The 26,936-nt window shown below is 44.0% G+C and overlaps 1 protein-coding gene across 1 annotated transcript; it reads left to right on the top strand.

Moving 5' to 3' along the window:
* Window positions 1–21,757: 21,757 nt before the first annotated feature.
* Window positions 21,758–24,497, top strand: HOXC11 (homeobox C11). The gene is made up of 2 exons (XM_089508970.1): window positions 21,758–22,478; window positions 24,265–24,497. Exons 1-2 carry the CDS (start codon window positions 21,758–21,760, stop codon window positions 24,495–24,497), a joined length of 954 nt encoding a protein of 317 aa, XP_089365096.1.
* Window positions 24,498–26,936: the final 2,439 nt, after the last annotated feature.

The following is a 26,936-nucleotide window of genomic DNA, read 5'->3' as shown; positions in this document are numbered from 1 at the left end:
AAGGCTGCCTTTGGAAAAACGCACTGGAGTCGGGTTTGTGAACCGGGGTTTAAGCGTTTATGGGGCAATGTCACAATGCGGGGTTGGATTTGAACCCTGTCGTCCGGGAGGGGGCTGAAGAAAGAGATGGAGAAAGCGAGAGAGGAGGAGGAGAAAGGGAAGGTAAAGGAGGAGAGACTGCCTTGTTCGTAGTAGACGTCTCCAGTGAAGGAAAGCGACTACTGCGCTTGGATAACACGGTACACAACGCACCAGCAAGAATCTCATTCTCGGCCATTGTCTCCATGGTTCTCAAACTGTCTACTACACGAGAGGATTCTGGGTTGCCACTTCTGAAAATTAGGAGGGGACAAAAGCGATAATTGTTGTTGTGTTGCTGGGTTTTTTTTTTTTTAAAAAGAGAAAATATGAAGAAGTTGAAATATATGCAATATTCTCTTTCCGATTGCATTCAAGTATTATTCCATGTGAAATTCTGTTCGTCTTGTGTTAGTCTCTCCCCGGTGTGGTCCGTGGCTCGGTTCCTTGCTTGTTATTCTCTTAGTCTAGTTTCCCTGCTGTTGTTAAATATGCCTCGATCGCAATATAGTCCATAAGTATTGTTCTTCTTTACCTCAAGCTATTCAATGTAGAGCCTATGCAAATGTCTGTCATAGCACGTTTCCCCAGCTTTATAGAGTCATGTAAAAAGTTGTTTCACAATAATAATGATGATGACGATGACGATGATATTAATGATAATGATGATGACGATAATAAATTGAATGTATTATTATGTGATTTCTGATAATAAATAAAATGGCTCCAACCTCCAGTTGCTGATTTACTATCAAATGAAGGTGATCTAGCAACCAAAATAAAAAGAAAGAAACAAAGTGAAAGCCAATGAAACCTTTGGAGATATACAGGTCATGTTTCTTTTTAAAATTAATAATACTAATAAATGGATTTATAAATGCATCAGAAATAGGGAGATTGCCTCAGAGCCTGATGAAACCCACAAAAAAGATAATAAAAAGAATCGGGATAAGAAATTAAATTAACTTCAGAGACTATTACTTTAATTAGAATTTCGTTTGGTGGGTAGGCTGGTTGGAGGAGAAACATTTGGATGGATTTGTCTGTAAAAGGAATAATTGGTTAAATTCTGTTTTCTCGGACAGAGAAATAGTATCATTACCTAGAAAACATTATGTTGCTCTTCAGGAAGCCTGAAGTCAAATTTCCCCAAAAAAATGTGTGGGGAAAGAATGAAAGAGTAGGGATTTACTTTTAATGCGATGTATGTTTTTAACTGAAGAGGGTATGTTATTTAAATTCAGATATTAAAGATACTGATTATGATGAAGAGGGTTGGATTTAATCACAGACTCCTGTACTTAATTCTTTAATATTCTATTACCCCTCCCGGGTATCCACCCAGGAAATGGTAAATTTAAACAAAATAGAAAGAGTATGTCATGGCGTTATGCATTTCCCGGATCGAGGATCGAGGATAGTGGCGGCTGAAGCACGGCATTCTCTGTCTATATATCTTTTCCCTTTCTCTTTGTCTTCCTATCCCTCCATTCCAAGAACCTTTTAAAGGATCGATAACTGGAAGCAAGGGAAGTGGGGGAAACCAGCTCCTCGGGGCAAAAAAGTAACTCCCCAAACCCATAGGTTCGGTTCTTCCTCGGTTCGGCTGGTGATAGCTGAGACCCGACCTTGAATAACTTTTGTGTCCAGAGCTTAGCTTTCTTCCAGCCACTTATTCTTGAATGAAGGGGGCTTGGATTCATAAAATATCAATACAACAGGAAGGAAAGACCTACAGCTACGAGAATGGTGGTGAGTTCCTTTTATTTCCACCCCCCTCTCCTTCTCCCCCCTCGCGACGCCCCCTTCTGAACAGACCTCATAACGACGCCTGGAAAACCCAAACCAAGTCGCTTGGCTCTGCTATATACAAGGGACTTTACATTTCAACAGCACTCAGAGCACATTTGGACCTAAAAGGAGAAACTGCATAGCCCCAGACGGATTCTTCCTTAAAGCATTTGCCTCCTTTCAATATTTATGTACCAAATATTTTCTTTAAACAATGCAGAGGGTCCTTCAGGCTTTTCTGCCTCATCCTCTTCTTTAATAGCCAGGGAGAGCATTAGCTGAATTCAGCCCTGACAATTTGTAGTAATAATAATAATAATAATAATAACAACAACAACAACAACAGCAACAACAATAACTCCTAATAAATAACATCATCCGTTTTGGAAACCCAGAGGTGGAGAGGAATCTCCTATGCATGAGAGTATACAGTATATGAATTTAAGGGCAAATTTTGCAGGAGCTGATGTAGAAATTACAGGATTGGGACAGAAGCTGAAAATGTAAATGTAGGTGTCCTCATTTTCTTCCTCTTGGAGTGGGAGAGGTCTTAGGGAGGATTAAGCATCTACCGCTGGACATCCAGAACTTAACCTAGTTCAGATCATTTTGTTTTGGGGAGACAAGGCCACTAATATCAAGGAAAGGTGCTTCCACAGCTCAGCCCTCAACCCAGGAGATGGAGGTAAGTTTCACTGAAATCTATAGGACGTTGTTTTTGTGGACAATGAGGTCCTGCATTTGTTCAGGGGAAATGCCATGAATCCACAACTTATACTGTGGAAGAATTGGGCCTAAATAGTGTTAAATGGTAATATTGGTGGTTTGAGTCAGTCTCCACAAAATCCACATTGGTGGCTTCATCATTTTCCCCAGGAGGCCTGAGTCCATCCTGTGAGTTCTTCTTTTTCAAATGTCCTTTCTCTTTCTTCCCTCCTCTTTTATTCAACAATACTTAGAAACACGTTTTGCTGGAGGTTTCCCCTTGGTACAAATGTACCCCAAGTTTTAGACATGCTCCTATAATTCAGATTCAGCCTGTCTCACCTTGCAATACAGAGGTAAACCTGATCCTATAGGACTGTTGTAGGGATTGCTCAATTCAGTGTATGTGGAGCTCTCTAAACTCGCTTAGAACTATGTATTATTATTAGTAGTATTAGTATTTGCAGTTTGATGCACATTTGCATGGGAGTAGTTCCCATTCAACCCATTGGGTGCCTTTGGACAAGTCACACTCTCAGCTTCAGAGGATCACAATTACAACCCCCTCTGAAGAAACTTGCCATGAAAACCTATGATAGGTTCACCTTTCAGCTTCTATAAGTCAAAAATGGCTTGGAGACACACAACAACTACATCTCCATGCAGTTCAATGAGCTCGACTCAGGCTTGCATCCTTCCGAACAGGTCGCTAAAAGGAGTACCCAGATTGTTGGGGGCAAATTAGCTTACAGTTGTAAACTGCCTAGACACTGCTTAGGCGGTAGAAGCGGTATATACATGAAGCTTGTTTGTTTGTTAAACAGGTAGAAAACTCTGGAGTCCACCACTACCAATTCTTTGTTAATTGACACTGTGTTGGAGATCTTTATTTACTCATGTTTCTAGAACAGTGGGATATAGCATGGCTAAGCCCTGCTCTAATTATGACTAAATCTAGAACCAACCAGTTGTTTTGAGACTGGGATAACCCCTCTCTGTGATTTCTATTTACCAGTCCCCCCCCCCCCCCCATGCAGTCTTTCCGACAAATCACCAAACTCCATTGGTGACTTGTCTTGGGTGGGACTTCGCCCCCAAATTCATGAGTTGCATTTGAAAAAACCCAACCCATTTATACTAGGGAAGTACCCACCCAAATATATTTTTCTCCTGTCTTACCAGCAGCATGGGGCAATGGTTAGTGGCCATAAAGAAGGCCGCTTAAGGTCTCCACAGAAGTGAGAAGACTGCTGGCCCATGGCCAACAGGCTGGGCTGTATATAGTGGCATAAATTGTGTAGAAAATTGTGGGTCGGTTCACCTTGAAGAGGGAATGCTTGGTTCCAAAGATGCTTAAACACTCGCCCAAACAGATAAAACATATTTATTACCAGTGAGAGGCTGGACAAATTGTTGCAGGCAATAAAAGTGCACATTGTTCCTGAGCTTGCTTCCTCCATGCACATGTGTGTGTGTGCTTGTACATATATACATATATATGGTTGCATTTCATAGCTATGGTTTTAACATGAATTCATTAAGAAGCTCGAAGTATGCCCCCCCCCCCCCACACACACACACCACCTCTCAAATTGCAAAGAATAATTTTGCATTGGAAGAAAGCAAGAAAAGTACAACTGTTAGGTAATACTTCAGAGGGGTAAATTATTCCACCGTAACAAGAAATGTGCAAAAATGTGTTTAATTGATCCCCCCCAAAAAAATTCAAACTAATTGACAGGTTAGCATACCTTCCCCACACCAGAAACATGGCAGGCGAAGTTTATATACAGTATTATCTGGGGAAATTGCAGGAAGCAGAAATGTGATCTTGAGGTTTGAACAAAAGCCTTGCTGTTCCGTGATGAAAATACTGCAAGACCCATTTGCACAGGGCAGAGTTTGAACAACCCCCTCACTCTCAAAAGAACCCCTTGCCTTCGATTTTCCAGGAGTCACAAATCTCAGGTGAGGTATGCCCTCAGCATCACAACACTGGGCAGAGAATATTCATGTCTCATTCAAAAAGACTTTCTTTCTTCCTTACCTATTTTATACCCCAAACCCCTTAAGAGGATGGTTCGGGGAGCGGGGGGGGGGGGGGAGGAATTTATATCCAGTCAAACCACACAAAAAATAACGCTACCCATTCCATTAGGTAGTCCTCAGAGGACTCGACCCATTAGAATCAACATTAAAGTTGGTAAACCAACAAGTAAGTTCCATGGATCCAATGGGTCTACTTTAGCTGAGCATAGCCATTAGATGTGGCTCCTATGCAAGGCAGTGAAGACCTATGCAAGGCAATGGAGGAAAATAATTTATTTTAATTTTTTTAAAAGTTTATCCTCCTATATATGAGGAAATGTGTGATATACTACAAGTTGACTTGCCTCCCCTCAAGCCATAGCTCTTCCCCTTCCCCAGGCTCTACCTTTCTGTCCCCTTATCCAGCTTACATAGGAGTAAGGTCGGCATCTGAGACGAATTCCGCGGATCTGCTTCCTGCGAATTCATAAGGGAAGCGGATAAGAAGATGATGGAAACCCTGTGTCTGGTACTTCCTTCGTGACAAATGGTCCCCCGCCGCTTGGGAGGTCGGGGCGCCTTGCTCTTGGACTTCGCAGAGGGGAACCCACGGCTGAGCTTGCCTCGCCTTGGCTTTCATCCTGTCAAGGTCTGTAAGCCTAAACAGAAGGGGGGAAAGAACAGAAAGAGAAAAATTACAAGAATCCCCAGGCTTTTCTTCTTTGAGCATTTTGGAAACCCTTACAAGGCTGGCGGGGATGGAGAAAATAACTAAATAAATAGTGAAGCAAGCAAGCCAGAAAACAACTGTAAGTGTGAAAAGGCATTACAAACTGGGGGGGGGGGGGGGGGGAGAGAGAATAATCCATTATTTCGGGATCATTAGCTCGAGCATGCGTAGCTAAGCACCGTCGGTTACAGACAAAGTTGGCCTTTTTGAAGAAGAAGAAAAAAGGGGCAGGGATGCCAAGTACCTAAGGGCGACCCACCTCAAGGGAGAAATATCAGTATGTCTAGGGAGACGGATGAGGATGGCGACAACAAAGATCCCCAAGGTTGTATAGAAAAATAAAATTAAAATTAAAACAACAACACTAAAAGCAATGTGAATGTGTGTAAATGTTTGAGCAGTGTTATTAAAGCACTGTGGAAAACTAGGTATAAGTAATATACCGGTAGAAGTGTTAGTAACAGTGAAGAACAAACCTCATCACAAAATATTGGAGGAAAGCGGAAAGCGATGAATGTCACATAGGTCCTTGCATCTAGTCTATTGCAGTCAATGGGACTAAACAGTGTTCAACTGGACTTCGAGTGTACATGGTTCTGATCGTGGATGGGGAGTTCAACACTACTATGCCTCATTTATTGCAACAGAAGTAAGGGGGAAAACAAATTCTTTATTTCCCCATTGAAACTGGGAGGTGTGTTGAGTTTTGCCTTAATTATTAATCTCAATGCAGTCTAGGGGGTGCATCTACAAAGTAGAAATAACGCAGTTTGACACCACTTTAAGTGCTGCAGCTCCATCCTATGGGACCCTTTAATTTGTACTTTTACAAGGTCTTTAGCCAAAAGAGTGGTGGCCCCTCACAAAACCGCAGCTCCCAGGATTCTGTAGGATGTAGCCAGGGCAGTTCAAGTGGTGTCAAACTGAAATGTTTCTACAGTGTAGTTGCACCCTAGATCGAAGTGGTGGTCCTTGGACCCTTGCTGGTCCCTGGCCAGTTTCCAAGGGGGAAGGGGGGTTGTAGTTAATGGCGATAAAAATGGTGCCGGTCCCTAATACATCCCGCATTTCATTTGAAGCTATAGAACTTCTCACTCTTTTGCCTTCCGACATTAAGGAAGCCCATCATCAGCCCAGAAAGCACATCCCAAAGCCATCCTTTGGCAAGTGACCTGCTTGCACCCAGATCTGAGGAGGAGAATTAAACCATAGGCAAATGCCAGGAGGGCTGGTGGGGGACCCAGACACCCTCCCTCTCCACCAAATCCTCTAGAGCCTGTGTCTACTCTGAAGCAAGGGGCATTAAGTTCAATGGGGGCAAGCGAACAGAGGACTAAACAGAGACTCGGACTCTGGGGAAATGTGAACTGGCTGGCGATCTGAACCCAGTCGCACCTTTGGCATCTTTCAAGTTGTTTTGTGTGGTTGAGCCGAACTTCTCAAAGCATGGTGTGGATTTTATTTAAAAAATCAAAACCAAAAACCAAACTGTCCCTCATGCCGTCATCCTCACCCTATCTGAAGGAGCCCTGTATTTAATCCTCAAGTGTAAATCCGCTTTGCAAAACACACAGCTAAGCCTAGCAGGAGAGAACTGCCGTTGATCTCACTCTGTTCCCGACCAGACGAGGCTCTTTTAAGTAACATGTGCCATTACCATCAATATGCCAGCGCACCTTTTACTGAGTATTTTCTCCCCCTTTTATAAGGATGGGTTCATAAATACACAATAAAGACAGAGTGGGAATAATTAGCAATGTTTACCAACATATGCCACCCACGCCACCTTTGAATCCGTCTTTTATACTCCGGGATTGGGAAATGAAATAGAATACGAGTAATTAGTTTTAAAGCAAAGCATTTCGAATGGAAACTTATAGGTAAAGCCTAATGAACTGCAGAAGAGGTAAAAAAGAAAAAAGCACATCCTGATTTTTATATGACTTGGTAGGTAGGAAGGAGACACAGCAATATTTTATTGTTCAGAGAATAAATTAATTAATATGTCCGTAGCAACCAATTGCAGTGACTCCATGGTTGACTGCATTTAAACGAGATATATGTATCAAGCCTCGCTGGTGTTGTTAACAAGAGTGATAATAAAGATGAAAAGGATCGGAAAGATAAAAAGATCGGTACATTTATATTCTTTCCAGGGAACTGTAAGCGTTTGCTGAGATTAGATGTGGGCTGGATCTAGAATTAGTGATGCTCGGAGTAGACCTATTTAAATTAAAGGGTTACGCAAATAATTGTTGTTGTTACATGCCTTCAAGTCATTTGCGAGGTATGGCGATCCTAAGGTGAACCTATCATGGGGTTTTCTGGGCAAGATTTGTGAGGATAGGGGCTGCCTTTGTCTTTCTCTGAGGGCGGTGGGTTTCCATGGCCCAGACGTATTCCAGCCCTGGTCTCTCATTGTCCTCCTCCAACACTCAAACTACACCTCCTTGGCTGTTTTAGGAATATCATACCTACCTTAATTCCCATTGATTTCAAAAGGTCTGCCTTAAGGACAGCTAAGCCTGGATCAAAAGTAGGCACACACAGAGACACACACAGGCGCACTCACCAGTTTGAAAGGAAATGTCAGGATGGTCCTGATCCGACATTGAGATCCACTGATTTCATTTCTTAAATTTTTTAAAAATCGTTTCCATTCTTCCACACATTTACAATATCTTTCCATTCCATAATTGAATATATCTTTACATCTTTACAAACCCAAATATGTGACCTCTGTTATCCCCTTAAACCATAACTAAATTTCTATTATTGCTAAGAAGACCCATTGATTTCAGTTTCTCCCAAATCCTTTCTTTGACTCAGGTGCCCAGAGACTTCAATAGTGTAACAGTACTTAGTTCCACAATAAACTCATTTAGTGGCTGCAACCTTAAACAGGTGCTGAAATCTCCAGCCTTGAAATCAATGAGCTTCGTCCTCTGTCGCTATTGACTCAGAGATTAAGTCCATTTTCACTCCGGTTGGATCGTGCCCCTATTTTTGGATGAAAAAGCATCCTCTTTCTCTCTCTCTCTCCCCCCCCCCTCAAACCCTATTAAGAGTCGGTGAATTTAAATCCTTCTCCTTTTATGGTATGCCCCAAAGTCAGAAATCCTATTGCCTTTCTAAGGCCTAAATAGGTTTGCATTGAAGAACCTCTGTTTACATTCGACTGAAACAATAACAGCGGGACCCTGGAACAGACATGCTAAAAATGTTTTCCCTTCGCTGCAGTACAGCGGTTGGAAGGCCTTTGTTGTTCTTACTATACAAGTCTATATCTGAAGATCTATAAGAATCGCCGCCAACATTAATCTTCTCAAGAAGAAAAAGAAATGGTGGGGGGGGGGGATCATCTCAGTACTTGCATCCAAGCCTTCCCTTTACCTTATCCAAAACATATGTTTCATAGAGATGAGTTCATAATTACAGGGCATGGGGAAATTCATTTTATTGTGCTGGGGGGAAAAAAACAACCATTGGAGGTTTGGTAAGGTTTTGTGAAAAGAAATGATTATTACCCTGATTAGCACTATTACATGAAAGAGGCGAGGAGGATCAGAAATCCTAATATGGAAGAAGAAATGCCGCCCAGACTTATCAAAATGAATGAGAGTTTTGCCATTGACTCCAATGAGGTGTGGATTGACACCGCATTGTTTAAACCTACGAGCTGCTTCCCAGTCCTTAATAAAGTTCTCCAAAAGCCAGAATTCCTGACTCAGGGCAAGAAAGGAAGGAAGGAAGAAAAAAGAAAGAAAGAAAAAGGAAAAAGCGGGAAATATTCAGACTTTTAAATATATATAACTTGGGGACAAACCAGTTATAGGAATAATCATAGGATATGCAGGGCTGCACATTTCAAATGCACACACTGAGAAACCGAGGTAACAATAGCCGCCAAAAAATAAAGGTATTGGCTTACTTTTTTAAAAAATAAAACAAACACACACTCCACCGTTATTATTACTGAAATGAAAAGAGGAGCCCAAAGTTTTGCCAACGAAGGAGAAAAACTGATGGGCAAGGTTCAGGGATATTTAAATATTTCAAGCCATTTAGCCGGCTTGGAATGCATGTCACAACCATGTTGTATCTATGTATGGCTCTATGTGTGCTCATGTACACACACACACATTCACAGGCAGCCTCTCCATTTTTCCAATAAATAAAATAAAAGTATATATGCACCATCCTCTACTCTTATTAGTCATCCCTCCACCGTCTGAACCCAAGGGCAAATGTTAAATAACTGGCATTTATTCCTGTACAATATTTACATTTATTTATACCTGTAGGCTATCGCCACGCCTGAAACAAGGGAAAGGTCTAGAGCAAGAAGAGCACATTGTATAAAGCCCTGTTTAATGCCAATGGGAGAGTAAAGGGCGATCTTAATTCTCCTTCTATTCCATTGATCACCTTTGAGGGGATGGGCCTACAATCCCCTGTCCCTAAAGTCTGTGGCAGATGCCCTATTGCCCTTATTTTAAAGTTTCTGGGATATGAAATATGAGAAACAAGAATTTAGAATGTGTATATAATGAACGTTAGTTAATGTGGAACTACAGGGGCTTAAATAAGGAGAGTTCGGCTTAAATGGCTAATGGACAAGGCTTTCTGGACATATCTAACCCCCCTGCCTCTCTCCGCCTCTGTTTTTCTCTTTCTTTTCCTGACTTGTAAGCATATACTGCAAGATACATTGAGGATCTGTGAGGGCCTCTTTTGTCTTCCACACCAACACATAGACACACAAGGTCTAAGTTCACAAGGTCTAAATTCTCCACGTTGGCTATAAACTACCACTTGAAGGTTCTCGGAGCCCACATACCGATCTCTCCAAAGCAAAAAAATTGTCTGCATACTACTGGCCAGTTTTGTTATCCGCCCGTTGTTGTTGCTATTAGCATTAGCATTAGTAGTATTAGTATTGTTGCTATTATTCGTCTGTGGCTGAAATGGCCAGCGAACATCTATGCTCTCGTTTCCCAGCCTGTGTAAGAGAAGAGAAAGGGGGTCTTTATCTTCATGTTCCCTATTTCAGATTGATTCCAAGAAATGATAGTACAAGCAAAGAGATTTTGCTTTAAAAAAAGCTCTCGGGTTAGAATGAGAGAATCAAGTCCCACCAAAGACAAAATGGAAAAGGAGAACGAGTGAAAAAGAGCCATCACTTTGAGACTGGACATATAATTTCATTCAAAGAAGCCCTGACCACTTCCCCCAGCCGTTCTCTCTGCCCCCCCTCCCTACTCCAGCCCCACTACTTCAAGGCCACATTCAACAACAACAAAACAACCCCCCTCCGAGGCCGCAGTCTAACCCAAGCTCATTACGGAAGGCTTCTTCTCAATAGCCCTTTAATGCAGCAAGCTCAAGATTGCAGGGGGGTTGGGGGTTGGAGGGGGTGAAGCACCGGCAATGTGTGTATGTGTGTGGGGGGGAGGCTTTGTTGCCTTTCAATCGTGGATCTGCCCCATCTTTCGTCCTCCTCCATTCCCCTCCCTTCGCCCACCCCGAGGAAGTTGAGAAAATATATTGTACCTCGTTTGGTGCGGCTTAAAAAATCAGCGAAAGGTCTTAGCAATTCGGTGAGACCTTGCCTCTAATCCGCTGCTGATCTCTCTCTCTCTCTCTCTCTCTCTTCCCCCCACCCCCTTTTTTTCGGGTCGGGATGACTTCTGTTTACAACTGTCTGTCTGGGTGGGCGGGGGCCGCCATTACAAAGTGAAGGTCAAGTTAGCATCCTACCTTATATGGCATACGGCTGTCCTCCATTTTCATGGGTTTGTCACAAGGCGGCGGCGCAATGGCCATCGCATAGCCTCCCCCAAGTAAACAGGGGGGTCTCTGGCCTCCCCCAAACCCTCTTGGACACCACTGTGGTTCTTTTTTATTTTTGGAAAGGGGGGGTGATCTGAATGCAACGATCAAGAGGAAAGGCGGAGGGGGGGCAGAGGGTGCGACTGTGCGGGAATGAGACCAGATCTACCCATGAGGACTGCGGCTTGGAAAGTTCCCCCCATTTCTGTCCCTCCCCCCCTCCCTCCTCCCCCCTTTCTTGGATTGCAGACTTCAAACAAGTCTTCTTTCAGCAAGATGCAAACACGTCTGCCATGGAGGAAATTAAACGTCATAAAGAAAAGCCCAATTAGGGTTTTAATGTCTCAGCATTCCCGTTTCCTCCAGAAAACAATGAAGTTCTCTCGGTAAGGAGGGGTGGGAAGGGGGGAAGATGGGAGATTGGTGATGTTGGGGGGGAAGACTTAGGTTTTCTTGTTTGAAAGGTATAATTCTTAAGGAGCTGAGGGGAAGATGGGGCTGGTGGGGGGGGGGAGAGGGAGGGAGAAATAGTAGAGCAGAATGGGGAGGCCAGATAGACCAGGGAGCCAGCGATGGTTAGGAAAGAAGAGAGGCACAGCCGAGAGACAGAAAGACTCAAAAGACTGGTGTGCCCCCGTGTGTGTGTGTGTGTGTGTGACTTTATATAGGAGTATGCGTGTGTCTGTATGGACCCAGAGACATGGTGATGCAAAGACACTGGCGCACACACACACACACACACACACACACACACACACACAGAGTCAGTCCTAGGCCAAAGCAGCCTTAAACCTCTCCGGACATCTGCCATTGATTCGGGACTGAGGAGGGAGTGGGTGGTCTTGGAAAATACAGAGATTTAACTGATAAGGTAACATAGGGTCTGGATTAAGGACTGGGTTGAGTGGGGGAGAGGAATAGGGAGAACAAGAGTCGCTGGTAGGTGAAGCCATGGGTGACTGTGGCGTCTCTTTCCCCTCCCCACAAAGCCCCATGCCTCAGAGAGCCCCCCCTCCCTCCTAGAAGCCAAGCAGTTTTCAGTAGGGTTGGAGTTTCTTCCTTCCCCCCCCCCCCCCCCAGCCAAAAGTCTGTCCCTTTCTGGAGGAAAATATGGCAGGATCCCCTTGGCTGGGATCCAGAACAGGGAGTGAACTGGTATCTCCCAGGATTGCCACGTCCCTCCCATAATTTTGGTGATTCCCCTCTCTTTCGTTTTCTTCTTCCTTTAGTTCTGGCCCGAGATCCTTGGTCGGGGGGAAAAGGAGCGAAACGGAGAGCGAGGAGCACAATATAGTCGGCTGAAGGATTGCTCCAGAGTAAGCTGCAAGGGAAAGAGTGGGAAGGGCTCCCCATCTTCTCCATTTCCAGCAGGATCCCCTCAAATGCCACCCACCGGGAGGACGAGAAAACCCTCGCCGCCTGGGACTTTGGGGCCAGTCCCCAAGTATAGAGCCATAGCACACCCTCGGGAGACGGTGGCATTGTGCCCCTGTCCCAGCCACTGGCTTTTCCCTGGTGCCTGGCTTTCCACAGGATCTTTTATATCGATACTATTGTGGGATGGGAGAAGAGCATTACCGCATTCGGTACCCTCATCCCCTAAATCAATGAGCGGACAGGTTTCCCAATGACAGCCTCAAAAGCTGCTTAATCTTTCCAAGGTGCGTGTGTTTGTGTGTGTCTTTCCAGACTAACGCCAGATGTGCATTTTAAAGTTTCTGTGGGTTTTTTAATCGGAAAACACTCCTTCCCACTTTACACTTCTAGTTGTAACATTTGTTTATTTGGGATCTGTGCGGGACGGGAGCCACGAAAATACTCCTTTTACCGTCAATATATGGTTTTATATATATATATGGTGTGTGTGTGTGTATTATACCCACAAATACACATATAATATTACCTTGCAGTTTTTGCTCCAGAACTCGCTTATTTCAGTTCCAGATTATTTCCAGTCAGTTTTTACAAAACGCACTTCTTTCAGTCCATTAATTTTGCCTGTTCTCCTTTTGTTTGTCACATGTTCATTACATCTGTGGCAAAATGGATTTAGGCACATGAACTGAACTCCCTTTGATTTGCTTTATAGGAGGCTTACTGCTGTGTTGGTGGCTTTTAAAAATAGCATGTTTTTTTAAAAATACAACAACCCAACAACCTACAAATAAATAAATTGTTTTAAATTTATCATTTTAAATCGCGCAAAGGGCACTCAGTTTTGGACTGGGGTTTACAAAAGTCCGAGCCCTTTTTTTTTACCTGACTGCCGGGAAGACAATGGAGTTGTGTGTCCTACATATGAAACTGTGGACACTCCTATCCCTTATCCTAAAAGACAAGTTTCTATGTAAATACAAAATAGCTGGGCTTGATATGTGGCTGTGTGTTTCAAGCGTTGCACAGGGGAAAAAAGCAGAAAACGGGAGTCTGCCTGTGAGAAAGAAAGGGGCTGCGAGAGTGAAAGAGAAGTTACTTATAGGATTGTAGGAAGGAAAAGGAAGAAAAGAGGAAGGAGAGAGAAAAAGAGAGAAAGAAGGAAAGAAGGAAGGAAGGATGAAAGGAAGGGAGGAAAGAGAAAAGGATGCCCTGTGTCTTAAGGAAAATATTAAACACTAAATATAGTTAAATAACCAAAAACACCGTCCATCCAGAGTCAGTCACTTAAAAAAAAATCAGTGTATTTCAATGAAAGAAAATGACGCTGTTCTTAACTCTCCCATAGACATCAGTAGAACTTTAAAGAATATCTCTTTGGACCGATCCTGGCCACCCTTGTCATCTGGAATGCCCTGTGGCTGACTATTTGTAAGTTTTGCTCCTACTATTTTAATATTTGCCTAACCCACTATAGAACGCCAGCCTGGTGTTTAAAGAAGGTGCTAAGAGGTGTGTGTGTGCGTGTGTGTATACACACGAAAAGTTTAAATGCGGCTAGTACTATAAGGTTTACATTACCTCTTACTCTCTCTTGTACAACTCTTAAAGCACACAATCCAGAACTTTGCTGGATCGTATCCACTTTCAGGTCGCCATAAGTCCAAAAATGACTTCAAGGCACACAACAGTTCCTCAGAAAGTAGCTATCTAATCTCAGCCACCGCTAACTTTCTAAAGCCATAAGGTAAGGCTGCCGCTATTTGCACATAGGCCCATCTGGGTCTGAAGATGCTTGGATGCCAAGAGATCTGCGGGTGAGCAAAGCGGTTCCTTGCAATACTCTCTGAGAATGAGTCCATGGATTGAGAGACACCTCACATTTTCTTTGAGAGGGCTAGACCGCAGGCTGCCACGCGCAGGCGCAAAGGCTCCCATTCAAACAAAGAGGCTGATATTTCATAGCATCCCCCCCTAAAAAAAACCCAACCCTTAAAAAAACCCCTGCTCTCTGAAGTAACTTGCCAACCCTTAGATCAGGGATCTGTGTTCACAAAGTGTCACCCGCATAACGATCCCAGACAATTCCGTTTCAGTTTTATCCAGATCAGTGTGGATACTGGAGTTGGTTCCAATGCAAGCGAGGGGGGACATTCAGGTTCAGGATGGATGGGTGTATCGTTTTCTTTTTCCTCCTCAGTAAAGACGTTGAGAGTTTACTTTGATCACCATATGTATGATAGGAAAAAGGCGGCCTGTTTGATGAAGTGAAAAAAATGTGGCTTTTAAGGTGTATGAACGTGTCTTTTTTAAAATAATGATTAAAAAAGAAAGATCTTTCTACCCACTGGCACACACAGACTTCCACGCATAGGACCCAAAGGAAAAATGTTTCTCCTAAGCCTCTTTAGATCAGACCCATTCGCAATGGCAGCACTGTCTTTCTCCTTCCAAACTAACAAATCCCAGTGAAGCTGATATTGTGAATCCCGAGATATTTGCTGTTAAATTGGACTGGCGCCTGAAACAATTTTTTCTTCTTCTTACTGCAAAGGTGGTGTTTTGTAACCATTTCCCTCCTTTCCAGGAAACTGTGTTCAGACAATAAAACCTTATTCTTTAAAAAAAACAATCATGTAGGCAGTGTCTGTTTTCTTTGTACGTCTTGCATAAATGTCATTTAACACGTTGAAAGAGTTTGTTGCATGTACTGTTTGGTCAACGGCCACCTTCCATTTCATTCTTAAACAAGCGAATAGAATTGTAATTTTTTGAAACTGGGCTCTGGCCCAGTCCCAGTTGACCCGAAGGTTGATTTCTTGGCTGCATTACTAGGTCAAATTTTGATTTGAACCCCCCACCCGACAAAATAAGCCACTGACAAACTCCAGTGAACTTGGCTTTGTAACTTATTTATGCATCTCTCCCTTCTCTCGCTCCCCCTCCTGCCCCCCCTTTCCTCTCTCAATACACTGGTGCGATACTTTCCTTTATTTAAGACTGCTTTGCCCCTTCATTAAATTGACCCAACTGTTGCCTAAAGATATTTGCGTTGGCACCCTATGCCCACTTATTTGGGAGTAACCCAGCCAGTCCTGGGGCTCACTTCTGAGAGAATCTATAGAAAACTAGGCTTACCAGCAGGACGAGTTCTGTCCATTTCACTCCAAAATTGAGGTGCCTAGGATGCGAGAATCCCCTGGGCTCTTATTATTTTCGTTGGCAACCCAAGCCAGGAGAAGGGTGGCTTATGACCACACCAAAGATGCTCCAGGAAGATTTCTGCCAGAGGCACCGAAGTCAGGGCATCCCTTCCCCGCTCCCCTTTAGGCCGGCTCAGGGTTGGCTTTGCGTGTGGTTGGGAAGCTAGGGCGCTTATCAGCTTTTATCTTTATTGGGTCCACATGATTTTGAACTTGCAACCCTGGCCTGTGGAAGATCAAAAAAGACAAAAAAGAAAGGAAGAAAAATAACCCTTTTCCTCCCCTCCGCTTTGTTTCCTTCGCAGCTTATGAAGTCCTCTTTAGTAGGCTGGCTTATATCCAATTAAATTTATCTTTGCCATTGGGGGACAATAATATTTTTCAAGAGCTTCCTACTTGTGGCTATTGTCTCTGGCCCCGGATTTCCTCAACGCTTAGGCAGCCGCAGATAATCTGTTTATTGGTGCAGTTTTGCAAGTACACTTTGGGCTGGGTTGAAATATACCCGGGTATTTCATTTTGCCTTAGGAAGCTATTATCCTTATTGTTGTTTTGTGGGTTTTTTGGGCTATGTGGCCATGTTCTAGGAGAGTTTATTCCTGATGTTTCATAAACAAAGACATGGTCTAAGACATGGTCATATAGCCCCCCCCCAAAAAAACCCCCACAAAAAACTATGGATGCTGGCCATGAAAGCCTTCGACTTCACATTATCTTATTGCCATCCCCATCCCAAAATTAATTAAATAAATAAATAGCCCCACAATCCGTTCTAGCTTGGGATCCCAAACGAGGGATCCATTTGATTCCCTTCCACTTATATCTACAAAGCTGGAGATTTCTAGGTCATGTAGTCCTTAGGAAGCGAAATTTTGGGGTTGGTTTGTCCCAAAGAAGACATGCGAAATTGGTTACATGAACTATTTGGGGGGGTTGTTCCCACCTTTCAAGCCACCTCTCAGCCACCACCCCTAATAATCTGAATTATGTTTGGATGGTAGAAGAAGTTATCAACACACAGCTTCTACCTGAAATCCAACGGCAAAGGAAGGGTGTCCAATATGGGTAGAAAACACAAGATTCTCTGATCAGATTTCTCCTTTTTAAAAAAAGGGGGGGGGAATAAAAAATCACACATTACTTGGGCTTGCAGCTGTAAGTGTCTATGATTACGAAGATAAGGAAAACCGCCTGAAATTTAGATTAGTATACCTGTTCTAAAATAATTTGTGAAGATCCAACAAAGAGTTCTGTGTGATGACCTCTGCAAAGGTGTTTTTATCAGTCTGGACCAGAAAGCTAATCCAAATTTACATTGGATGGAAAATATGAATTTCTTTCTCAGAGGGATACTAGACCAAAGAGACTCATTTCTTGAAGGCAAAGACTGGTAGGCTGTGTCCAACTCCTCCTTGGACATTATGTCAGGTTCAGGCTTGATTTCTTTAATGTACACAAACAAACCGAAGGACTGGACTCTTGCCACCGCGACGGTAACATTTGGCCAAGTCCGCCACAACTATAACACAGATAGGTTCTTTGGGAGTTCACTTTAGCCACAGAGAAAGAATGTTTCCTAGAAAGTCTTGTTTTAAATGAATATTTCCCCTCCTTTTTCTTTTTTTACAACAGAAAGCAAAACAAATATATTGGAAGATCTATTTCAATACCCTCTTTATTTAACCAGGCAAATGATCCAGTGGCCTGATATTTGTTGTTTGAACATAGTAATGTCATGCGATGCAGTGCTGAAATATTCTTGGCGAACCACAAAGAACCTAAAATATTCATATGTCTAATCACAGAAATTAAGCCCTGACTAGCAACTGATATGTCCTTCCTTCCTTCCTTCCTTCCTTCCTTCCTTCCTTCCTTGTCCTTCCTTCCTTCCTTCTACATTTTAAGAAAAGCAATCGAAAATTCAAGCTATTATGGAAGCAACTTTTAAAGACATCTTGGAAACTTTTTATTTAAATTAAAACATATTTCCCCCTCTTCTGTACATGTTAGTGTAACATACATCTAGTTGTTTTAAAAAGTTATGTCGGACTGTGCAAAGGAAACCTATCCTTGATGAAAGAAACCCTGCAAACACTACAGTTTATTTGCCCTATACACACTGGGCTTTTTTTTTTCCTTTTTTTTAAGTGGAGACCAAAAGGAATGTGAGACTTCCAGCCTTCATTCTTCTGTTTTATGGTAGTCAGGGAATTGACTTTGGTGGTTCAAATTCAAGTGCTGGGGCTCCGCAGCTGTCTTTTTCTGAGCTTCTTCGCAGGAAGCCGACAAATCCTATACTTTAAACCGGGCTTTAAAAACACACCATCGGCACTGGGGCTTTGCTGAAGCTTATATCTACCTATTAAGAGCAATAAATTACTCGCACACCTAGAGGAGAGATCCTGCTCATTACACCACCCCACTGGCTTTCAGCAGCCACCCCCTTTAAACCCCTTCTGTTTCGCCACCTAAGCAGTCCAATAAGGCAAGGAAGTTAATCTAACCTCAAGAAAAGGGGAATGGAAGGAAAGAAGGGAAGTGGATGGTGAAGTACCTCTGCAAGAGATGCTTCAGCATCCTCCCCATCCACACCCATGGCAAATATCCCCCCCATACACACACACACACACACACACACAAACACACACTTTCCCCGCCCTACTCAGTTAGGTTCCACACAGTTGGAAAGGACCGGGTGGGGTTGTGTTTGTGGGTGGGTGGGCATGGGGCCCCCGCGGATAATGACCCTCGTAAACAAATTCTTTATTAGTTTGTAGGTAGTATGAGTATTACTTCGTTAAAAAAAAAAACAGGACCAGAGAAAGGCTCCCCGGCACTTTTAATTAAAAAAAAAAGTTTTCCTTAAAACAACAGCCAACTCGTAAAAAGCAGGGCGAAGGAAGGGATGCAAGCTCCTAAACAGTGAGCAACTTGGGGTGGGGGTTGTTGTTCTTTTTTACTTCTTCTTCTTCCTCCCCCTCCCCCTCCTCCTCCTAGCTCTGTACTGGGTGTACTGGGGTAGGAAAGGGCCACAGAAGTTTTTGAAGCAGACAGGAGGCGCCTGTCTTTGACCACCAGTCTTTGAAGGAAGGCACCTTTCGGGAGGAAGGAGGATGGCGCACAACACCAGCGACCCAAAGCCTTGAAGGAAAGCTGACGGAGAGAGGATCGCCTTCAAAAGGGGACAGGTCGGTGTCCTATTGCTTGAAGCAAGAGGATCCCGGGCCCCGTTGGTCCTGGTTTGGTTTTGCCTGAAACATCTCCCACAAAGAGGCTGAATCCGAAGCACATCCCAACAGAGCGACTGTGGTTCTGAACGCTGGCTCTCAATGCCAAGGGTATCCCCCCTCCATCTCATGCTCTGCCCCCCCCCCATCCTCACCCCAGCCCACTTCCTTAGGCTTCCTTTAAACTAGATTGTGATCTTTTGTCAGGTACAGTCAGTCTGCTTCCTTCCTGTGAGAAAAGTGGGACCGCTCCCCTTCACCAAAGGATCTGCTTTACTAATTTAATGATTCCGTTTTCTTTTCATTTAAATAAACAGCCTTTTGGAAGAAGTCTTCTCCTCGGATCTCCATTGCCAGGAGCGCATTGTGCCTGGTGACTAAGCCCTACCTGGTGGTTTCAGAGTCAAAAGAGCCGCCTCAGAGGAAAGAAGTACTGTACATTCAGGAGAAATCAAAGGGGCAAAAGAGGTTATCTCAGGACGTCTAATTTTTTGCTCCTTAATTCCTGGGATCGCATCTTTCCCTTCTTTGCTCTCCTGAATACTTTTTCTTTTTTAAAAAGGACCCGTGTAAGGCTTTTGCAGAGGAAACGCTTTGGTTATATATATATCCAAAAAGTGTTCAAAAGAAAGGAAAAGAGGAGAGATCCGACTCCCAAAGTGTATGATAGTTAACCGGTCTGTTATGTTGCTGGACTTTGTTATTTGCTCCCCAGAGCTTAATTTACTGCAACAGGAATTGACAGGATATCACTAGTAAAGTCATTTTACCCTCCTGATGCGGTGTGAATTTTGTTATGAGGCTTTTAAAGTGTCCAGAATTGGAGCCAGGGATAGAGGTTAAGGCGGGGAGGATTTCATGTAAACAAAGCCAAGTTGGTGGGGGTCTCAGGGCCATTCTCTCCCCCCCCCCCCAAACAAATCCTTCCTGCGCAGTTCTTTGAACAGGGCAGTGTATCAGCACCGAGGCAGCAATACCAACAAGGCGATATTTTAAAAAATAAATTAAAAAATTAAATCAGGAATGAGAGGGCAAAGAAGTGAACAAAAGAGCCATTAGGCAGATAATAAATGCATCCGAAGGGAACTCTTGTTTTTTCTAAAGAAAGATCCCTATTAGGTTTAATTTTTAAACCCAAAAGATTTTATTTTCTGTTTGCAGGAGCAAAACCTGTTCGAGGCTTTTGGGGATATGTGTCCAACCTAATCTGAAAGATTAGCAGATTTCAAAACACGCATCTTTAGGTCACTTCTCTGGATACAGGAACTCTCCCTAAATATTTTCCGCATTCTTTATATGCCTTCGGAGCCCCCTTTTTTTCCTTAATTGCTACTGGAAGAAGACACTATAGATTAACAAATGAGTGAAAATCACTAGAAATGTTCTGCAAAACACCGGAAGCAAACAATCCTCCTTTCAACTTTCAGTCTTGATCAGATATAAAGAGGTGGAGGGCAAGACACTCCCCACCTCCTCCTCAGCACCAAAACCAAGGACAAACGACTTTAATAAGAATCTTAATTTTTCGCCCTCTCCCTTTTATTTAGCTGGTAAAAATAAAGGTCGAAAAGCATTGTGAACATACATTGATTGACAATAAACAGCTGCATTAAGTATTCACTACACCACTTTCCCATGATAAATATTTAACCAAACCTTACAGGATGCTTTCGGATATTTATCAGTCCTCGACTTAAGTCATTGGTTCGAGGTCCTGATGTATCCCCACCCCACCTCGTCCGGCGCCCTTAGACGGATATCCTCCAAAAGTGAAAAAGCCAGGCCTAAGTGGGCTCAAGTTTGGGTTTAAATCGCTTAGGAAAAGTTTCCAAGTTTGTTCCTCAGGTCTTCTGTTCGGCGGTACTGGAGAGACGTATATTGTGCTGAGCATCGCTGATTTCGGTATACCTGAGATGCAGATCAAGGTGACGAGGTAAAGAGTAAGCTTTAGAAAGTGGATCATCTCTGCTCTGCTCCCTCCTTCCCTCACTTCCTACCTATTTCAAAGTTCCCAGACACAGAGCGTAGGGAGATGTGGGTTGCACTTCTGCAACAACATCTTGAGAAATGTTTGAAAACTTACTGAAAACTCCTTATGCAGTCCTCTGGGCTTCTAATAGCCGGATCCAGAAATTTAAATGATGATGATGATGATGATGATGATGATGATGATGATGATAATAATAATAATAATAATAATAATAATAATAATGGAAGAGGGGAGAGAAGAATATATGCCTTATGACGTCTAAAATGTGACTAACATGGGAAAAGAGCAAACATGTGACCAGGGAGAAATTACAGTTAACACATGTCTTAGACCCTCCCTCATCTCCCTCACTCCTGAACTACCCCCCACCTTACCCCATATCCGAATTCCCCGGTGAACCACTGAAAGCAAAACCCAAATAGAGGAGAGAGAGAGAGAGAGAGAGAGAGAGAGAGAGAGAGAGAGTTCACCATCCATCCCCTCGCTATCTCCTTTGAATGCTTACAAAAGGGGTGTGCCTGGAAGAAAATGAATACAAATCTGCGATTGATTTTCATAATGTTTCTGCGGTGTTTGAAAACCAATCGTTTGAACCTCTGAGAATCTTACCTAAGTGAACCACTCCTACGCTTCTAAGTGCTCCAAACTGATATATGACAATATCTACTTTGGGGATCACGTGTCCTGGAGCGAGCGACTAAGACGGATCGCGCGTCATCTCTCGCCTTCCCAAAATTTTTTTTCCCCTCTGCACATCGGGTCCAAAACATCTATCCATAGGAGCCAGAAAAGGAGAAAGATGTTTAACTCAGTCAACCTAGGGAACTTCTGCTCCCAGTCGCGCAAGGAGCGGAGTGCGGACTTCGGCGAGCGAGCCGGTTGCGCTTCCAACCTCTACCTCCCCAGCTGCACCTATTACGTCCCCGAGTTCTCGACGGTGTCCTCTTTCCTGCCCCAGGCCCCTTCTCGCCAAATCTCCTACCCTTACTCCGCCAACCTCTCGCAAGTGCCGCCCGTGCGGGAGGTCTCCTATGGGCTAGACCCCTCGAATAAGTGGCACCACAGAAGCAACTACGCCTCGTGCTACTCCTCCGCCGCCGAGGAGCTGATGCACCGCGAGTGCCTCCCGCCTTCCACCATGACCGAAATGCTAATGAAAAACGACAGCGTCTACAGCCACCACCACCACCACCCGAGCTCCAACCACCCGGCGCCCACCGGCTTCTACTCCGGCATGAACAAGAACAGCGTCCTCCCGCAGGGCTTCGACCGCTTCTTCGAGAACGCCTACTGCTCGGCTGAGAACCCTCCGGAGAGCTGCCTCCAGAAGACCGAGGCCAAGCTGGGGGCTGAGGCCGGAGACCCCCAGCCGAATAGCAACGCCAACGCGCTCTCGTCCCGCGCCGACACCGGCGTGGACCCGGAAGACGAGGAGGAGAACACCAACCCCGGCTCCTCCGCCTCGTCCGCCTCTGTCAACAAGGAGGGCAGCAAAGGCAGCGGCGGCGGCAGCAACTCCAGTAGGTAGACAGAGAGAGAACGAGAGAGAGAAAGCCGTTAAATGGGGAAAGGTTAAGGGACTAGCCCGCTGTTTTTGTCGGTCAAATTTTATGTGGAGTTTTATAAGCATTCAAAGGATTTTTATTATAACCTACAAAGCTCCTTTCGTGCAAGGCGAAGGATTTTTACGAGGGGGAGAGAGAAAGAGAGAGAGAGACAAAAAAAAGAAAAGGGCTCTCCGAGTCCAAATGGATGGAGATGTTTAGGCGCAGACACAGTATCTCCGAGTCTGTGAAATTTTTAAAAGCACACCATGGTGACAAATATTAACTTTGATCATGAACTTACAGGAGCATTTTAAAAGGATGGGGGTCCCGGGCTTCGGAGGGTAAAAGGCAATTGGGCAGAACAGTGCTTTCGCTTCCTGTCCTCTCGAGGAGGCAACTGAGACAGGCAAGCTGGGGAAGGGAAGGGAGAGAGGGGCTTTCCTTTCACAACCCCCACCCCACCTCATTCACCCCTACCCACCCCCCAGCCCCACAAAAGCCAGGTCCAAATTTAAATGGAGTTGCACCTCGAGCTTAGGCATGAGAGGAAAGGAAAGGCAGCATGTTGGTTTCCTCAGGGCGCATTTCCTTCTCTTCCTGGGGTTTTCTTTAAACTGAGGTGGAAATCGTTGAGTGAATTATATATATATATATATATATATATATATATATATATATATATATAGCCATACACACACATTTATTACAAAATTTTAATTTGCACCTGACCATGCTTATTTCACTTTTGAAAGACTGTGTGATTGTGTATGCAGATACATATATTGATATATGCACATGTATGTGTTTTGAAGAACATTTTCTACCTAGTTATGTATCTGCATACCTATATGTGTGTGTGTTTGTGTGTGTATAAGTATAGGTGTGTGTATATATTTAAAGGAAAAAGCATTTCAAATACTGTTAGCTATTCTTATACATGTGGACTCCTTTCTCTTTCTTTACATTTTAAAAATATTCTAAACTGAAGGGACACTTCAAGCCAATGATCTGCTGATGCTGATTTGGATTCATAAATGAATGAGAGGTTAAATACTAAGTGAACTTGCCCACAAACAGACCCACACAGGAGGGACATTCTATCTGCAATCTTGGTCGATGCCTTGGGGAGCACACTGCCACCCTGTTGTTTCCTTTTTGACTGCTCAGATCTCAGATTGCTTTGATTTTCTGGATGTGTGCATCTGGGGGGCCAGGCGGGTGTAAGCATGTGGAGGGTGGCATTTCAGTTAATGAAAAACTTATGGGGGACAGAATGCTTCCTTCTTACAACCCCCAGCATTGTATGAGCTGGACAGGCTCCTGCAGAAAAGGCTGCAGATTTGGACGCCTGTTTCCTCCTTACATCCCGGGTTTACTTGCACGCTCCCCCCAGCAGTGGTTGGTGGATAACTTGTATTTAGGGCTCGTCCTTAGAAAGCCAAAGAGCCAGGGAGGTCTGGGGGTGGGGAGGGGGTTTGAGACAGCAAGAGAGAATGGGTCCTGTATTCCAAACTAACCAGGAAAGGCTCTCCCTGGCTGTCCTCTAGTCCACAGCACATGCAGTCCTGTGTGTGAAACCTATGTATGTGAGCCCTGAGTTGGTGGCGGTGGGGAGGGAGGCGGTGGAGCAATGGGGCTGCAAATTATTTGTTGTGTCCTTTGCTTCCTTATTTTGACAGACACATACATGCGCACACACACTTTTCCTGGTTGCATCCTTCTGCCTCTTTCCCCCCTCTTTCTCTCTCTTCTTTTAAAGGTGCCCCCCGCACGAGGAAGAAGCGGTGTCCCTATTCGAAATTCCAAATCCGAGAGTTAGAGCGAGAATTTTTCTTCAACGTCTACATCAACAAAGAGAAAAGGCTGCAGCTCTCTCGGATGTTGAATCTCACCGACCGACAGGTTAAAATTTGGTTTCAGAACAGAAGGATGAAAGAAAAAAAACTAAGCAGAGACCGCCTGCAGTATTTCTCTGGAAATCCCTTATTGTGAACCTCTCTCTTTCCCTCTCAATCTCATTTCTTTTTTTGTTTAAAAAAAGGGAAAAAAAGAAAAAGAAAAAAATTGAAAAATTCCTCTGCTCTCGAAGTATTTCTGTGTAAGAAGAAGGAAGGTTGTTGCAGCACGGTTGGACTGCGGAGCCTGCAAGCAACCCTCAGCGTTTGAAACCCTTTCCCTTCCTTCTGTTTGTATGTTTTTGGGACCTGTTCGGGGCATTCACAGAGAGGAGTCACTTATATTCCCTCCATACACACGCACACACACCACCCAAAAGTGGGGAAAGGACTTGAATACTGTGCGAACCTTTGCCTGTTTGTTTGTCTGTCTTTAATTTAACGTTTAGGGGCCAAGAAGGGGGGTTGTTTGTTATTTTTTTAACCCCTCATTTTGGTTCCTCTTTTTCCATCCTCCTCCTCCGTCCTCCTCACTTCATCCTCTGTGTTCCATGGAAGAAAATTGCACAGTAGAGGACTCCCCTCGCCCTTTATTTTCATGTGCAACTCGATGACATGTCGGAAGCAAAAGCCTCCCCTTCCAAGGCTCCTGGCCTTCAGCTGGGAGGAGGCCTTCTTGTGAGTGTGCCAGCAGATGTGCGTGTGTGCATGTGCACGCGCGCGCGTGCATTGCATATGTATATGTGTGTATGCGTGTATATAGCCACACGTGTTCATCCCTGCACACACCCACCATCCATTAGGGTTTCCCCTGCTGTACATGCCAAGGACTGTTGTGTGTTGGAAACGAATTAAAACCACCTCTCCTGGAACTGGTGTCCCTCGAATGGTATGATTTCTATGGATTCATTCCCTGGTGGATCGATTCCCCCCCCCCCATAGGCCCACACTCTGCAGTCCCAGGTTGGGTTGACCCCCCCCCCCCACCCACTTTTTCTGCATCTAGGGGCAGGGGAGGGGTGGGGGCTGGGCTGGGAGGAAGGAAGGAGGAATGAATAGCTCCAATAAATTTGCAATAACTGTCTCTTAAAGAGTATGTAAATGCATTTTCCCCTCCTGGACTTGGGCGGCCCGACAGCAGGAATAAGAACAACAACGGCGGCGGCATCAGCAGCAACAATCGCGATTATAAATAAATCTTTGTGTATGTAAAGAAGTGAATCCCGGGAAAACTCTGTGAAATTCTGTGGCAAATAAAGACATTTCAAGCTGTTCTACATTTATGATTTTTATTTGACCCTTTTATTAGTATTTCCCTCTTTTAAAAACTCACTGCGGTCAGTCTGGTATGGACTTTCTCTCTGGTTTCTGTAGAACTTCCGATGACCAAAGAGTAACAATGTGTGTGTGTGTGTGTGTGTGTGTGTGTGTGTGTATACACACAGAAAGACATACACATATGTGCATGTGTGCCAGAGAGATAGAGGTGTGCAGCACACACTTCCCGCTCTGGCACTCTTTCTCCCTGTATGTCTGTTTGTGTGTGTGTGTGTGTGTGTATATATATATATAAAATATAGCCCGATTAATGTGAACCTTCTGCGTTTAACTAGACATTTGTTGTGGAGTTCATTGTTTTCATCATTGCCTTTAAATTTATAGGAATTTCTTGGCCCCATAATACAGCTCTGTGTTTGCCTCCAGATGTCTTTGTCTGTTTCCCCAATGCAGTTAACCTTTTTTTATTTCTCCTTCTTCCTTGCACACACACACACACACACTCACCCGCATGCAACCCTGCAATAACAGTCTATTGCAATATGCTGAAATGTTTGGTTAATGAAGTAGCATTGCAATCAACTCGAAAACAAGAGGACGGAGGAGGCAAAGAGAGCGGGGAAAGAGCGCATCTCTGGCTGCTGGGACAAAGAAGGCGAATTTTTCGTAATGTCAAGGATAGAGTACCTCCCCTTCCACCCTCCCCCCTTTCTTTCTGTCTTTCTTTCCTTTTTCACCCCCTTCTCGTGCAATGCACAAATGCAAAGTCAAGTACTTAATTCCTTCCCTTAAACAAAACAAGTTCAATTCCGGGACATGGTGATAGAAGTGCAATTTTGTGTTTACGTGGCAATAGCCCTCCTTCCTCCGTGGAAGAAACGCAGCCTCCTCACAATAGAAACACAAGGAGACGCACAAATAACACAATAAGATGCTGTACTAGTTGAAGGGACGTTTTAATTGTACCCTGTTGGTTGTGAGTGTGTGTGAGTGGAGTGTATGTGTGTGAAGCGAGCAGAATTTAATCATTTTAAATAATGGGGTTCTCCCTGTCCCAAAATCTTCCTTTCATACTTGATGAATACTTGTGCAACTCTCCTTCGGTGTCTCTGGTGTAAAGGGACAAGCAGTAACAAATCTATATAAGACGATTCAGGGGCAAAGGCGAGGTTTTCTGATGGCTTTTAAATACAATCCCTTTCCATAAACATACTTTGAAGTTGTCTTTTTGGTTTGATTTGTCAGCGATGGAGAAACC

The sequence above is a fragment of the Sceloporus occidentalis genome, unplaced genomic scaffold, assembly GCF_023333645.1.
Source record: "Sceloporus occidentalis isolate IW3139 unplaced genomic scaffold, rSceOcc1.0.p SCAF_1, whole genome shotgun sequence".
NCBI classification, from domain to species: domain Eukaryota; kingdom Metazoa; phylum Chordata; class Lepidosauria; order Squamata; family Phrynosomatidae; genus Sceloporus; species Sceloporus occidentalis.
Note: the sequence above shows the minus strand (reverse complement) of the source record. Positions and strands in the feature narration are given on the sequence as shown.